At 48.0% G+C, this 12,477-nt stretch overlaps 1 protein-coding gene across 1 annotated transcript in view; it reads left to right on the forward strand.

Annotated features, from left to right (window-relative positions):
• LOC107124686 (multidrug resistance-associated protein 9-like) overlaps nt 1–9,775 on the forward strand; it is a gene marked incomplete at its 3' end in the record, with an annotated part of 25,212 nt that extends 15,437 nt beyond the window's left edge. The window contains exons 6-10 of the mRNA XM_015428182.1: nt 480–713; nt 2,754–2,927; nt 4,357–4,504; nt 5,263–5,411; nt 9,668–9,775. Coding sequence (XP_015283668.1) covers nt 480–713; nt 2,754–2,927; nt 4,357–4,504; nt 5,263–5,411; nt 9,668–9,775 — 813 coding nt within the window. The remainder of the gene's footprint in view (nt 1–479; nt 714–2,753; nt 2,928–4,356; nt 4,505–5,262; nt 5,412–9,667) is intronic.
• Nucleotides 9,776–12,477: the final 2,702 nt, after the last annotated feature.

The raw sequence follows: 12,477 nt of genomic DNA on the forward strand, positions 1-12,477 counted from the left end.
TACAATGGCTTTTGTGAGTGGACTCTACGGGATACAATGCCACAGAGTCCACCGCCCAAAGGATCCATTTTCTCCAAGGGAAGTGATCTCGGTAGTCTGGCGATGAGTAGTTTGGGTTGGATGTAGTAGTTTGGGTGGGATGTAGTTTGGGTGGGACCTGGGAAGGATCGGAACCTCCATAGACTCTATGCAGTACAATGGACTTTATGAGTGGACTCTACGGGATACAATGCCACAGAGTCCACCCCCCAAAGGATCCATTTTCTCCAAGGGAAGTGATCTCTGTAGTCTGACGATGAGTTATGATTCCGGGGGATCCCCAGGTCCCATCTGGAGGCTGGCACCCCTAGTCTTGGTATAATGATGGGAAAGCAGACCTCTCTGTACTGCATAATATTGTGTTTGGGAGATGAATAGGCCTGAAATTGTTTGGAATGCACTTTTCCCTGTCTCAAAGTAATTCAGAAATCCTTTTGTAGACAGTGCTCATCCATAACATCCTCCAGCACAGCGAAAGCGGCTCCACCGACTTGCTTAAAGGGATCGGCCTCTGCGTAGCCCTCTTCCTCGCAGAACTCACCAAAGCAATTTTCTGGGCGTTGACGTGGGCTATCAACTACCGCACCGCTATGAGGTTGAAAGTCGCTGTGACCACGGTGGCCTTCGAGAATCTGCTGGCGTTTAGAACTTTGTCCCACATTTCCGTTGGAGAAGTAAGTGGTAAGAAGGCATGTCCTCTGCACCCAAGGGGATTGCCCAGAGAGTTTAATTTTTAATACTGGTTTGGCAAAACGTTTATAGAAAGGAAACGCCGATGCTGTGTTTGCAGTCATCTAAGGCCAAACTCTCCTGCCAACCTAGCAGTTCGAAAGCAAGAAATTGCAAGTAGATAAGTAGGGACCACTTCGGTGGGAAGGGAACAGCATTCCGTGTGCCTTGGCATTTAGTCATGCCGGCCACATGACCACGGAAACGTCTTCGGACAGCGCTGGCTCTTCGGCTTTGAAACGGAGATGAGCACCGCAACCCTAGAGTCGGACTCGACTGGCTTTCGAGCAAGGGAGACCTTTACCTTTAAGGCCAAACTAGGCTGATATGGAATTATTAGGATGTTCAGTCTTTGTTTTCATTCAGCTAATTGGCAGCACCAGGTTTGAAGACCAGGGAGGGGTCCACAGGGGAGTGAACTCCTAAAACTTTCCAACTCGTGCCTCCTCCATGACTTTATAGCTTCTACTCCTGCCTCTTCTCTGATTTGTATAGCCCCCCTCCTCCCGACCAAAGCTGCCATTTTCTCAATGGGAGGAAAAAGACAGGCACAACCTGTCTTTTTCCTTCCATGGAGCTAACGGCAGCCTGGAAGCGTGGAAGAGGCATGGGAAGAAAGAGCTGGATCCTTCCTCCTGTAATCACCTGTCCTCCATTTTTCAAAGTAACCCCCTGAGGCGGCTGCTTAGTTGTCAAAAACTGGGAGAGATCCTAATCCAGGGGTGTCAAACCTAAGGGGGGGAGTACTGGGGGGAGTGGGCGGAACCACTCCATTGTGGCTTCAGCACGGCAGAGCAACCTCACCTTCAGCAGTCAAGCATCATGGGAGCATCTGCCCAGCACTGCACTGCTGCCACTCCAGTCCGCCTGTATGGGTTTTCCTCCGCACCCCCCGCCAAGCCCAGGGGGCCTTGCAGTGAGGATACACCAACTTGGAGCTTTGTTGTTGTTGTTCAGTCGCGCAGTCGAGTCCAACTCTTCGCGACCCCATGGACCAGCTCCCGCCAGGCCCTCCAGTCTTCTGCCGTCCTCTGAAGTTGGCTCAATTTCATGTTCGTTGCATCTATGACACTGTCGAACCATCTCATCCTTTGCCGTCCCCGTCTTCTTTGACCTTCAATCTTTCCCAGCATCAGGGTCTTCTCCAGTGAGGGCTCCCTTCTCATTGGGTGGCCAAAGTATTTGAGCTTCAGTTTCATTATCTGGCCTTCCAGGGAACAGTCAGGGTTGATTTCTTTTAGGATTGACTGATTTGATCTTCTTGCAGTCCAAGGGACTCTCAAGAGTCTTCTCCAGCACCATAGTTCAAAAGAATCTATTCTTCGGCGCTCGGCCTTCCTTATAGTCCAACTCTCGCAGCCATACATGACTACTGAAAGACTATTGAAAGAGGTAGTCAATCTTTAAAGGTACAATTGTGGTCTTAGGGTACTGTCTCAGTGATGATCTGGTTCTTATAGATCCACATGGGTCAATGCAGGGGTAATTCATGAGGACAACCAGATGGATTTCACCTAGAGAACTGGTGTTGAGTAGTTTTATTTATTGGATTTATACCCCGCCTTCCCCACCAAGGCAGGCTCAGGGCGGCTAGGAGGTTACCTAGGGCACCAGGCTTTAAGGGGCATCAAATCAGAAGTGATCCCCCCCCTCCGTGTTTTAAAGAAGTATATTAATATGTTACAAAAGTAGCAAGTATTGTATTTCTCAAATTTCTCTATAATGAACGTGGGGGTAAAGGTAAAGGTCTCCCTTGCTCGAAAGCCAGTCGAATCCGACTCTAGGGTTGCGGTGCTCATCTCCGTTTCCAAGCCGAAGAGCCAGCGCTGTCCGAAGACTTCTCCATGGTCATGTGGCTGGCACGACTAAAGAACATGGGGGAGGGTCACCCAAATCATGGTTTGCCAAGGGCAGCAAAAACCCTTTGTCTGCCCCTGACAGGCGATTGCCTGAGGAACTCAGTGCCATTCATTTGCTTCTTTCAGGTGATCAATTTGTTAGCTAACGATGGCTATCGGATGTTCGAAGCGGCCTTGTTTTGTCCCCTGCCAATCTCCGTCCCTGTGCTGATGGTTGCCTGCACCATCTATTCGTGCCTTATCCTCGGTCCCACGGCGCTCATTGGATTGTTGGTTTACGTTCTGTTCACGCCTTTACAGGTAACACAATCAGTTTCTTGAGCAACAGCTATTCTAAGCGAGATCCACCCATCATAAAATGTTGGGCCATCATCGCGCTACGGTAATAGTTCATAACTGGATTGTCTTCTCCGCGCCACAAAAATCGTTTTGCAAAGAATTACCGTATTACCGCAACAGATGGGTAATAGGCAATGATATATGGACGCAGCCAAAGAGAGGTTCTTGCTCCAGCATAAACTTTCATAGTCCATTTTGCCAGATGCTGGGAATTAGATAATAATAATAATCTTTCCATTTATTAATCGCTCCATCCATGCAGAGCTGCCGGCTCTGAGCGATGTACAGTTACTCATGAATATCACATGGGACTAACAATGCTTGGGGGTAAGGGAAGACAACATATATCAATTAAATCACACACATGTTTTTATCGTAGTCAACGGAGATAGTCAGCAGCAAGGTCCAGGCATGTTCCAGCCACATTCCTTCCCTCGGCGACACTTGATGTTGTCAGCGTTGTCTCAGTCGCAGCGCACCACTGCCACCGTCTGGCCGAGTGGCCTATTGCAGGCTATTTCTTGCGGCGTAGTTCTTTTTCCAGCTTACGGATCTTACGCGCAGACCATCCGATTGGCTAACACAACCCCACCCTCTCTAAGGAGTGGTGCCCATTTTATCTACTCGCCGAAGCTTTCGAACCGCTGGGTGGACGGCGAGCTGGGGACAAAGACTGGCAGCTCACACCAGTGCGGGGCTTGAACTGACAGCACTTCTGTTCAGTTCAGATGTTACTGTAACCAGAGGATAAATCCCCTGTGCCACCGCTCCCCTCTCCAATCCCCTTTGGAGATACCTCCAAAGAATAAAAATTACTAATAACAATTACTGATACACAGCAATTTTGTGCGTGCCTGGGCCTTTGCACGCTATCATTGGTTGCGGTTATCCGATCTCCTGATCTTGTTTTTCACTTTTAAGTTGTCGGAGGGGTAGAGGTGGTGTCAAATCATCTCCCCCTCATCCCATATCTAAATACAGGGTTGCCAACCTCCAGGTAGGGCCTGGAGATCTCCTGAATTTGCAAGCGATCTCCAGACTACAGAGATCAGTCCCCCCTGGAGAAAATGTCAGCTTTGGAGGGTGGACTTAAGGGCATTACACCCCGCTGCAGTCTCTTCCCCTCAAATCTCCAGGAATTTTCCAACCCAGAGCTGGCAATTCTATATACCCTCCACAGGTACTATTTGCCCACATTGCAGGGGGGGGGGGGAGACAGGCATCCCATTGCAGTTTTTGTTAAATCAAGCAAAACAGTTCTATTACTTTGAAAATTCGTCCAACTGACCTTGCAGTTCTTTGTCCAATAAACCCCCTTGCTTATTTCCCGGCCAGCCGATTCATCTGTATCCCTTGCATGCTCTAACGGCGTCTGGCCTGTTCTTCGCAGATGCTCATGGCTAAGCTCACCTCCATATTCCGGAGAGCTGCCATTTTGGTGACCGACCAACGCGTGAGGATAATGAACGAGATTCTGACTTGCATCAAGCTGATCAAGATGTATGCTTGGGAAATGTCCTTTGCAAAAGCTGTCAGAGGTACGGGGGAGGGGGAGATCACACCTTTTTTTAAACATTCGGTGCAGTGCCTTAACTGGATCATTCTCAACAATGTCCGTGATTTGCTGATCATTTGTACTGCCGGGCTGTCATTTCCAAAATGATATATTGTTGCTCAGGCAGTGTGTGTTGTTGTTCAGTCGCACAGTCGAGTCTGACTCTTCGCGACCCCATGGACTAGATCCCGCCAGGGCCTCCTGTCTTCCGCTGTCCTCTGAAGTTGGCTCAGTTTCATGCTCGTTGCATCGATGACACTGTCTAACCATCTCATCCTTTGCCGTCCCCGTCTTCTTTGACCTTCAATCTTTCCCAGCATCAGGGTCTTCTCCAGTGAGGGCTCCCTTCTCATTTGGTGGCCAAAGTATTTGAGCTTCAACGGCGTCTGGCCTGTTCTTCGCAGATGCTCATGGCTAAGCTCACCTCCATATTCCGGAGAGCTGCCATTTTGGTGACCGACCAACGCGTGAGGATAATGAACGAGATTCTGACTTGCATCAAGCTGATCAAGATGTATGCTTGGGAAATGTCCTTTGCAAAAGCTGTCAGAGGTACGGGGGAGGGGGAGATCACACCTTTTTTTAAACATTCAGTCCCGTGCCTTAACCGGATCATTCTCAACAATGTCCGTGATTCGCTGATCATTTGTACTGCCGGGCCGTCATTCCCAAATTGATATATTGTTGCTCGGGCAGTGTGTGAGTCATCACTGAATCACGACAAGCCCATGTCTCTTGCAGGCATAAGGAAAGCGGAAAAGAAAATATTAGAAAAAGCAGGATATGTCCAGAGTGTGAATTCTGCCCTTGCGCCAATCGTATCTACCCTGGCCATTGTCATGACCTTTATCTTCCACACCCTTTTGAAACGGGAACTGACAGCCTCTGTGGTAAGACTTACCCTGCATTGCTCTCGGTCTATAATGTTTTTTACCTGTTAACTCTGTATCCCTGTGGCCCTTTAGCGTATCGGTGGTGGGAAGGGGTGTCAAGTCGCGCAGCCGACTTACGGTGACCCCTGGTGGAGTTTTCAAGGCAAGAGATGTTCAGAGGTGTTTTGCCACTGCCTGCCTTGGAATTCATTGGTGGTCTCCCAACAAATAATAGTCAGGGCTAACCCTGCTTAGCTTCTGAGATCCAACAAGATTGGGCTAGCCTGGGTCTTCACCACATTAGAAGGTTTCCCTTGCTCGAAAGCCAGTCGAATCCGACTCTAGGGGGCAGTGCTCATCTCCGTTTCCAAGCTGAAGAGCCAGCGCTGTCCGAAGACCTTTTTGTGTGGCTGGCATGACTAGATGCTGAGGCACATGGAATGCTGTTACCTTCTCACCAAAGTGGTACCTATTTATCTACTTGCAGTTTCTTGCTTTCGAACTGCTATGTTGGCAGGAGCTGGGGCCAGAGACGGGAGCTCACTCCATCATGCGGCACTCGGGTTGCTCTCTCTCTTTTTGATAATAGTTTTTTTATTTTGTCACAAATCAACATACAAAACAAAGACACACAAACATATATTACATACAGATTGGGGGGGTCTTCTGAATATATAGTAATAATCTGTTCAATTACTTGTTACAGTATCCAGTTGGTTGTTAAAATCTCTCCCTTATAATAATTGAATAGCAACGTTCTATTTCGCAACATTCTAAATTTGGCCCCTTTAGTGTTAGGCCGGAAAAACTGCCACTCAGAAGACACTGGCTGGGTTGACTGGCTGCTTTGTGCAGTCCCGCCCAGCATTCCAAGGTTATTTGCATATGGAAGCTGATTGGACTACACTCCATTCCACACCTCAAACTCACCCCCCCCGCAAGGCAGTTGGGATTTTGTTGCATAACATACCTCATAGGGGAGAGGAGAATGATGTCAGCTGCCCTTTCCCTAGGCAGAGGCTGTGGGTGTGTGTGTGTAAAACTTAAGACAGACATGCAGATTAAGGCTGGAAACTTCCAGGATATTTTAGGGATGAAGCCTGCTGAGGGTGGGGTCTGAGGAGGAGGAGGAAGAGGGGGACCTCAGACAGATACAATGCCATACTGCCCACACTCCAGACAAGCTGTTGCCAGTCTCCAGGTGACAGCTGGAGAGATCTTAAAGCTCTGGTGCTAATTCAAATTGTTGCAATTTATCGACAGTAATTCTTGGCAAAGTAGATCCTGATTTCTCAGGGATGTTTACTTTTAACCAAGGTCAATTTCTAAATGCATAATTGCTTCCCTAATAAAGCCAGAGGAGCTGCGGTGGCTCAAGTGGTTAAGACGCTGAACTGCAGGCTGTGGAAGGTCGGTAGTTCAGCAGTTCGAGACCTGAGTGCTGCATGACGGAGTGAGCTCCCGTCTCTAGTTCCAGCTCCTGCCAACCTAGCAGTTCAAAAGCAAAGAAATTGCAAGTAGATAAATAGGTACCACGTCAGTGGGAAGGTAACAGTGTTCTGTGTGCCTTGGTGTTTAGTCGTGCCAGCCACATGACCACAGAAACGTCTTCGGACAGCACTGGCTCTTCGATTTTGAAACGGAGATGAGCACCGCAACCCTAGAGTCGGATTCAACTGGCTTTCGAGCAAGGGAACCTTTACCTTTACTAATAAAGCCAGACTCTTGCAGACAGTCACTGGGGGAAGACCTTCTTTATTATTATTATTATTTAAAAATAAAAATGTAGGCTTACAGTGGCATTCATAAGTGAAAAAGGGTTTACATTGCACAATCTGCTGAAAGAATTTCAGGAGACGGTGGAGGAGGAAGAACTGAAGTCATGCGGGACAGGCACTCCGAAATGGAACTAACTGTGTGACATTTGAATGGCTCCCATTGGTGGGGTGGGAAGTGCTGCCAAGTCACTGCTGACTGATGGTGACTGATGTCGGGTTTTCAAGGCAAGAGACAGACAGAGGTGGTTTGCCATCACCTGCCTCTGCGTAATGACCAGGACTTCCTTGATGGTCTTCCATGCAAATACTGACCAGGGCCGACCCTGCGTAGCTTCCGAGATCTGACGAGACCAGGCTTTAACCATTATCCCGTTGACTGTCATTTGTTGTTCAGTCGCACAGTCGTGTCCGACTCTTCACGACCCCATGGACCAGATCACACCAGGCCTTCCGGTCTTCCGCAGTCCTCTGAATTTTGCTCAACTTCATGTTCGTTGCATCTATTGCACTGTCTAACCATCTCATCCTTTGCCGTCCCCGTCTTCTTTGACCTTCAATCTTTCCCACCATCAGGGTCTTCTCCAGTGAGTGCTCCCTTCTCCTTGGGTGGCCAAAGTATTTGAGCTTCAGTTTCATTATCTGGCCTTCCAGGGAACAGGCAGGGTTGATTTCTTTTAGGATTGACTGATTTGATCTTCTTGCAGTCCAAGAAACTCTCAAGAGTCTTCTCCAGCACCATAGTTCAAAAGAATCTATTCTTCGGCGCTCGGCCTTCCTTATAGTCCAACTCTCGCAGCCATACATGACTACTGGGAATACCATTGCTTTGACCATGCGGACTTTTGTTGGCAGGGTGATGTCTCTACTTTTTATCATGCTGTTTAGGTTCCCCATCGCTTTCCTCCCAAGGAGCAGGCGTCTTTTAATTTCATGACTGCTGTCACAGTCTGCAGTGATCTGGGATCCCAGGAACGTGAAGTCTGTCACTACTTCCATGACTTCCCCTTCTATTTGCCAAGGAGTGATGGGGCCGGATGCCATGATCTTAGTTTCTTTGATGTTGAGCTTCAAGCCCACTTTTGCGCTCTCCTCTTTGACCCTGAGCATGAGGCTCTTAAGGTCCTCTTCACTTTCTGCCATTAGAGTGGTATCATCTGCATATCTGAGGTTGTTGATCTTTTCCCCAGCAATCTTAATTCCCGCTTGTGATTCATCCAGGCCAGCATTTCGCATGATGTACTCTGCATATATATTAAATAAGCAAGGCGACAATATACATCCTTGTCGTACTCCTTTTCCTATGCTGAACCAATCAGTTGTTCCATATCCGGTTCTAACTGTCGCTTCTTGGCCCTTATACAGGTTTCTCAAGAGACATGTAAGGTGGTCTGGTACTCCCATCTCTTTAAGGACCTGCCATAGTTTGTTGTGATCCACACAGTCAAAGGCTTTAGCATAGTCAATGAAGCAGAAGTAGATATTTTTCTGGTACTCTCTTGCTTTCTCCATAATCCAGCGAATGTTGGCAATTTGATCTCTAGTTCCTCTACCTCTTCGAAACCCAGCTTGTACTTCTGGTAGTTCTCTATCCACGTACTGTTGAAGCCTAGCTTGTAGGATCTTGAGCATGACCTTGCTAGCGTGTGATATGAGTGCAATTGTGCGATAGTTTGAACATTCCTTGGCATTGCCCTTCTTTGGGATTGGAATGTATACTGACCTTTTCCAATCCTGTGGCCACTGTTGCGTTATCCAAATTTGCTGGCAAATGGAGTGCAGAACTTTAACAGCATCATCTTCTAAGACTTTGAATAGCTCAGCTGGAATACCATCACCTCCACTAGCTTTGTTGTTAGCAATGCTTTCTAAGGCCCATTTAACTTCACATTCCAGGATGTCTGGCTCAAGGTCAGTGATTATACCGTCGTGTTTGTCAAGGACATTGAGGTCTTTCTTGTATAGTTCTTCTGTGTATTCTTGCCATCTTTTCCTAATCTCTTCTGCTTCTGTTAGGTCCCTACCGTTTTTGTCCTTTATCATGGCCAGCTTTGCATGGAACGCTCCCTTGATTTCTCCAACTTTCTTGAAGAGATCTCTAGTCCTTCCCATTCTATTGTTTTCTTCTATTACTTTGCACTGTTCATTCAGGAAGGCCTCCTTATCTCTCCTTGCTGTTCTCTGGAAATCTCTGTCACTACTTCCATGACTTCCCCTTCTATTTGCCAAGGAGTGATGGGGCCGGATGCCATGATCTTAGTTTCTTTGATGTTGAGCTTCAAGCCCACTTTTGCGCTCTCCTCTTTCACTCTGAGCAAGAGGCTCTTAAGGTCCTCTTCACTTTCTGCCATTAGAGTGGTATCTTCTGCATACCACTGTCATAAGGAAGAGATATCTGTTGTTTTGGAAGCCCGGTTAAAAATGTAAGCTACAGCGTACTTACAAGATTTAACATTTCAACAAATATTAACTTGAGGTAATACCCATTTTCTCTTGCAGGCTTTCAGCGTGATTGCAATGCTGAACGTGATGAAGTTTTTGATTGCCATTTTACCTTTCTCTGTGAAGGCGGCGGCAGAAGCCAAAGTTTCTCTTAAAAGACTGAAGGTAAAGGGGGGGGGGAGGTGATTGCAAATAGCTTGGATTTGTTGAGATCACAGAGTTGTGCCAAAAAAAAAGGAAGAAAAGAAATGCCACTGCCTGAGGTTTCTATACTATACCACTCTTTTAAAATTATCAATATGTATCATACCGTATTATTATTCCAGGGATCACTTTGCTCAACGGTGTAATCTTAAACAGAGATGGCAGTGGTGGAAAATGTCATCAAGTCACAGCCAATATATGGCATCATGACATAAGTCCATCAGTGGCTATTGGCCACAATGTATAGATAGGAATTCTCAGTCTGGGGCAAGGGATGCTCTGTATTCTTGGTGCTTGGGGGGTGGGTACAGCAACTGTGGGAGGGCTCCTATGTCCTGGCCCCACTGGTGGACCTCCTGATGGCACCAGGTATTTTTTGGCCACTGTGTGACAGAATGCTGGACTGGATGGGCCAGTGGCCTGATCCAACATTGGCATCTCTTATGTTCTTATGTTAACCCTGTAGGGCAGAGGTGTCAAACATATAGCCTGTGGGGCAGAACTGGCCCATTCAGGACTCTTATCCGGCCCGCGAGCAACTGGTGCTGTTCTCAGCCCGTGAGGGAAAAGGGGTCACGGGAGGACCAAAAGTGCCCCCTGGAGGTTTTGGAAACAGTCTCTCTGTCAGGCCTTCCCCTCAGCCCTCAGGTTCTTTGGGGAATGCAAGAGGGATGCGAACTGGGGGTGGGGAGATCTGGGGGAGCCAGGCTTTTATGGGTTCCCCGGTAAACCAGTTACTTTCACTGCTAGGAATCAGTTACCTCTCTTTGTATCTTGAGTGAAAAACAATATCACTTATCGGGTTTGCCTATGTCCTTTATCGAGTTTATGATCTCCAGTACCTGGCATGTCGTTTTACAAAAGGAGCTGCAGTGGCTCAAGTGGTTAGGATGCTGAACTGCAGGCTGTGGAAGGTCGGTAGTTCAGCCGTTCGAGACCCGGGTGCCGCATGACGGAGTGAGCTCCCGTCTCTAGTTCCAGCTCCTGCCAACCTAGCAGTTCGAAAGCAAGAAATTGCAAGTAGATAAATAGGTACCACTTCGGTGGGAAGGTCACAGCGTTCCGTGCGCCTTGGTGTTTAGTCACGCCGGCCACATGACCACGGAAATGTCTTCGGACAGCGCTGGCTCTTCGGCTTGGAAACAGAGATGAGCACTGCAACCCTAGAGTCGGATTCGACTGGCTTTCGAGCAAGGGAGACCTTTACCTTTACCTGGCATGTCATTTTACAGCACGTGTGACTCGGCCAGATAAACTGACATTTATGTCAGATCCTGCCCTCATAACAAATGAGCTCGACACCTCTGCGTAGGGTATTCAAAGCAAGAGGCATTCAGTGGTGTTTTGCCATTGTCTGCCACAACCCTGGATTTCCTTCGTAGTCTCCCATCCATATATTAACCAGACTTGACCCTGCTTCAGCTTCCAAGGTCTGATGGGATTGGGCTAACCTGGGCCATCCAGGTCAAGGCAAGAGACTAACAGAGGTGGGTTGGCCGTTGCCTGCCTCTGCATAGCAACCCCAAACTTCCTTGATGGTCTCTCATCCAAGAACTCACCAGGGCCGACCTTGCTTAGCCTCTGAGATCTGAGGGCTAGTCTGGGCCGTCCATGTCAGGGCAAGGACGGAGGCCCATGGGCTTAAAAGGGGTGTAATTCTGCATAGGGATGGTGCAGTTAAGAGTATTACAACAAACCAGTGATGGGCAGATTTGGAACCAATCACTGGGATGTACAATCCCACCCTTGAGCACAGCAGGCTTTTGTTAAATGTTTACTTTGCATGCTCAGAACTATGTTTGGCATCCCAGTGTTGGGAAAGTACAATAGATGGCCCTTGATCTGTGAAAAGTACGCAGACGGAGAGTGATTTCAGCAAAGCGTACTTTATCCGATCAGGAACAAGACAGCTTTGGCCGGCTCGCAGGCCGGCTTATATTCCCCAAGAAACCGCCACCCAAAACACACACCCCACTGCCCAGTAGGTTATTTACAGTGGCCGAGAGTCCGATTGGCTCTCGGCCAGGAACCTAGCCCCCTGATTGGAGCGGGCTAGGATCCGCATAGTCCATTGTCTCTTGGAGCGAAGCTCAACGTTTGTCTCTGGACTTGTCTGGACTTGTCTGGACTTATCAGGACTGGAGACATTACAATCTGTAAGACATGATCCAAGTATTACGAGCTGGCCAAATTTATATACCGAACCAAGTAACTGTAACTTTTAGTGCCATCCCTACGGGCAAGCGGTCTGGACTTTCTTCTTCGTCCACAACAGTGCCTCCATTTTCCGACATGTAACCTTTTGCTCCTGAACTAGATGTTAAGCCTGGCCTTATACTGTTAGACTTTTAGACTGTCTCAGCCCAGTATAGCATGCGTTGATTGCAAGCAGCTCTTCAGGGTGTCAAGTGATCATTCTTGACCGGGGAAGTTATGAATTGCACCTGAGATTTTTGCTACGCAAAGCATGCTGTCAGCCACTGAATCACAGAACTGGCAATGTGAGTTGGGGATAGGGTTGCCAGGCCAGCAGCGGATTGGGGGGACTTATGAGGTCCAGGCCTCATCACCAGTGTTGCACAGGAAGTGATGTCATCACACTAGCAACATCCAGGCATTGCTCTGGCACTTGGACAAAAACTCCATGGTAAAACCAGCTTCTA

This window comes from Gekko japonicus, unplaced genomic scaffold, assembly GCF_001447785.1.
Source record: "Gekko japonicus isolate JY-2015 unplaced genomic scaffold, Gekko_japonicus_V1.1 scaffold1804, whole genome shotgun sequence".
In the NCBI taxonomy this organism is placed as follows: Eukaryota; Metazoa; Chordata; class Lepidosauria; order Squamata; family Gekkonidae; genus Gekko; species Gekko japonicus.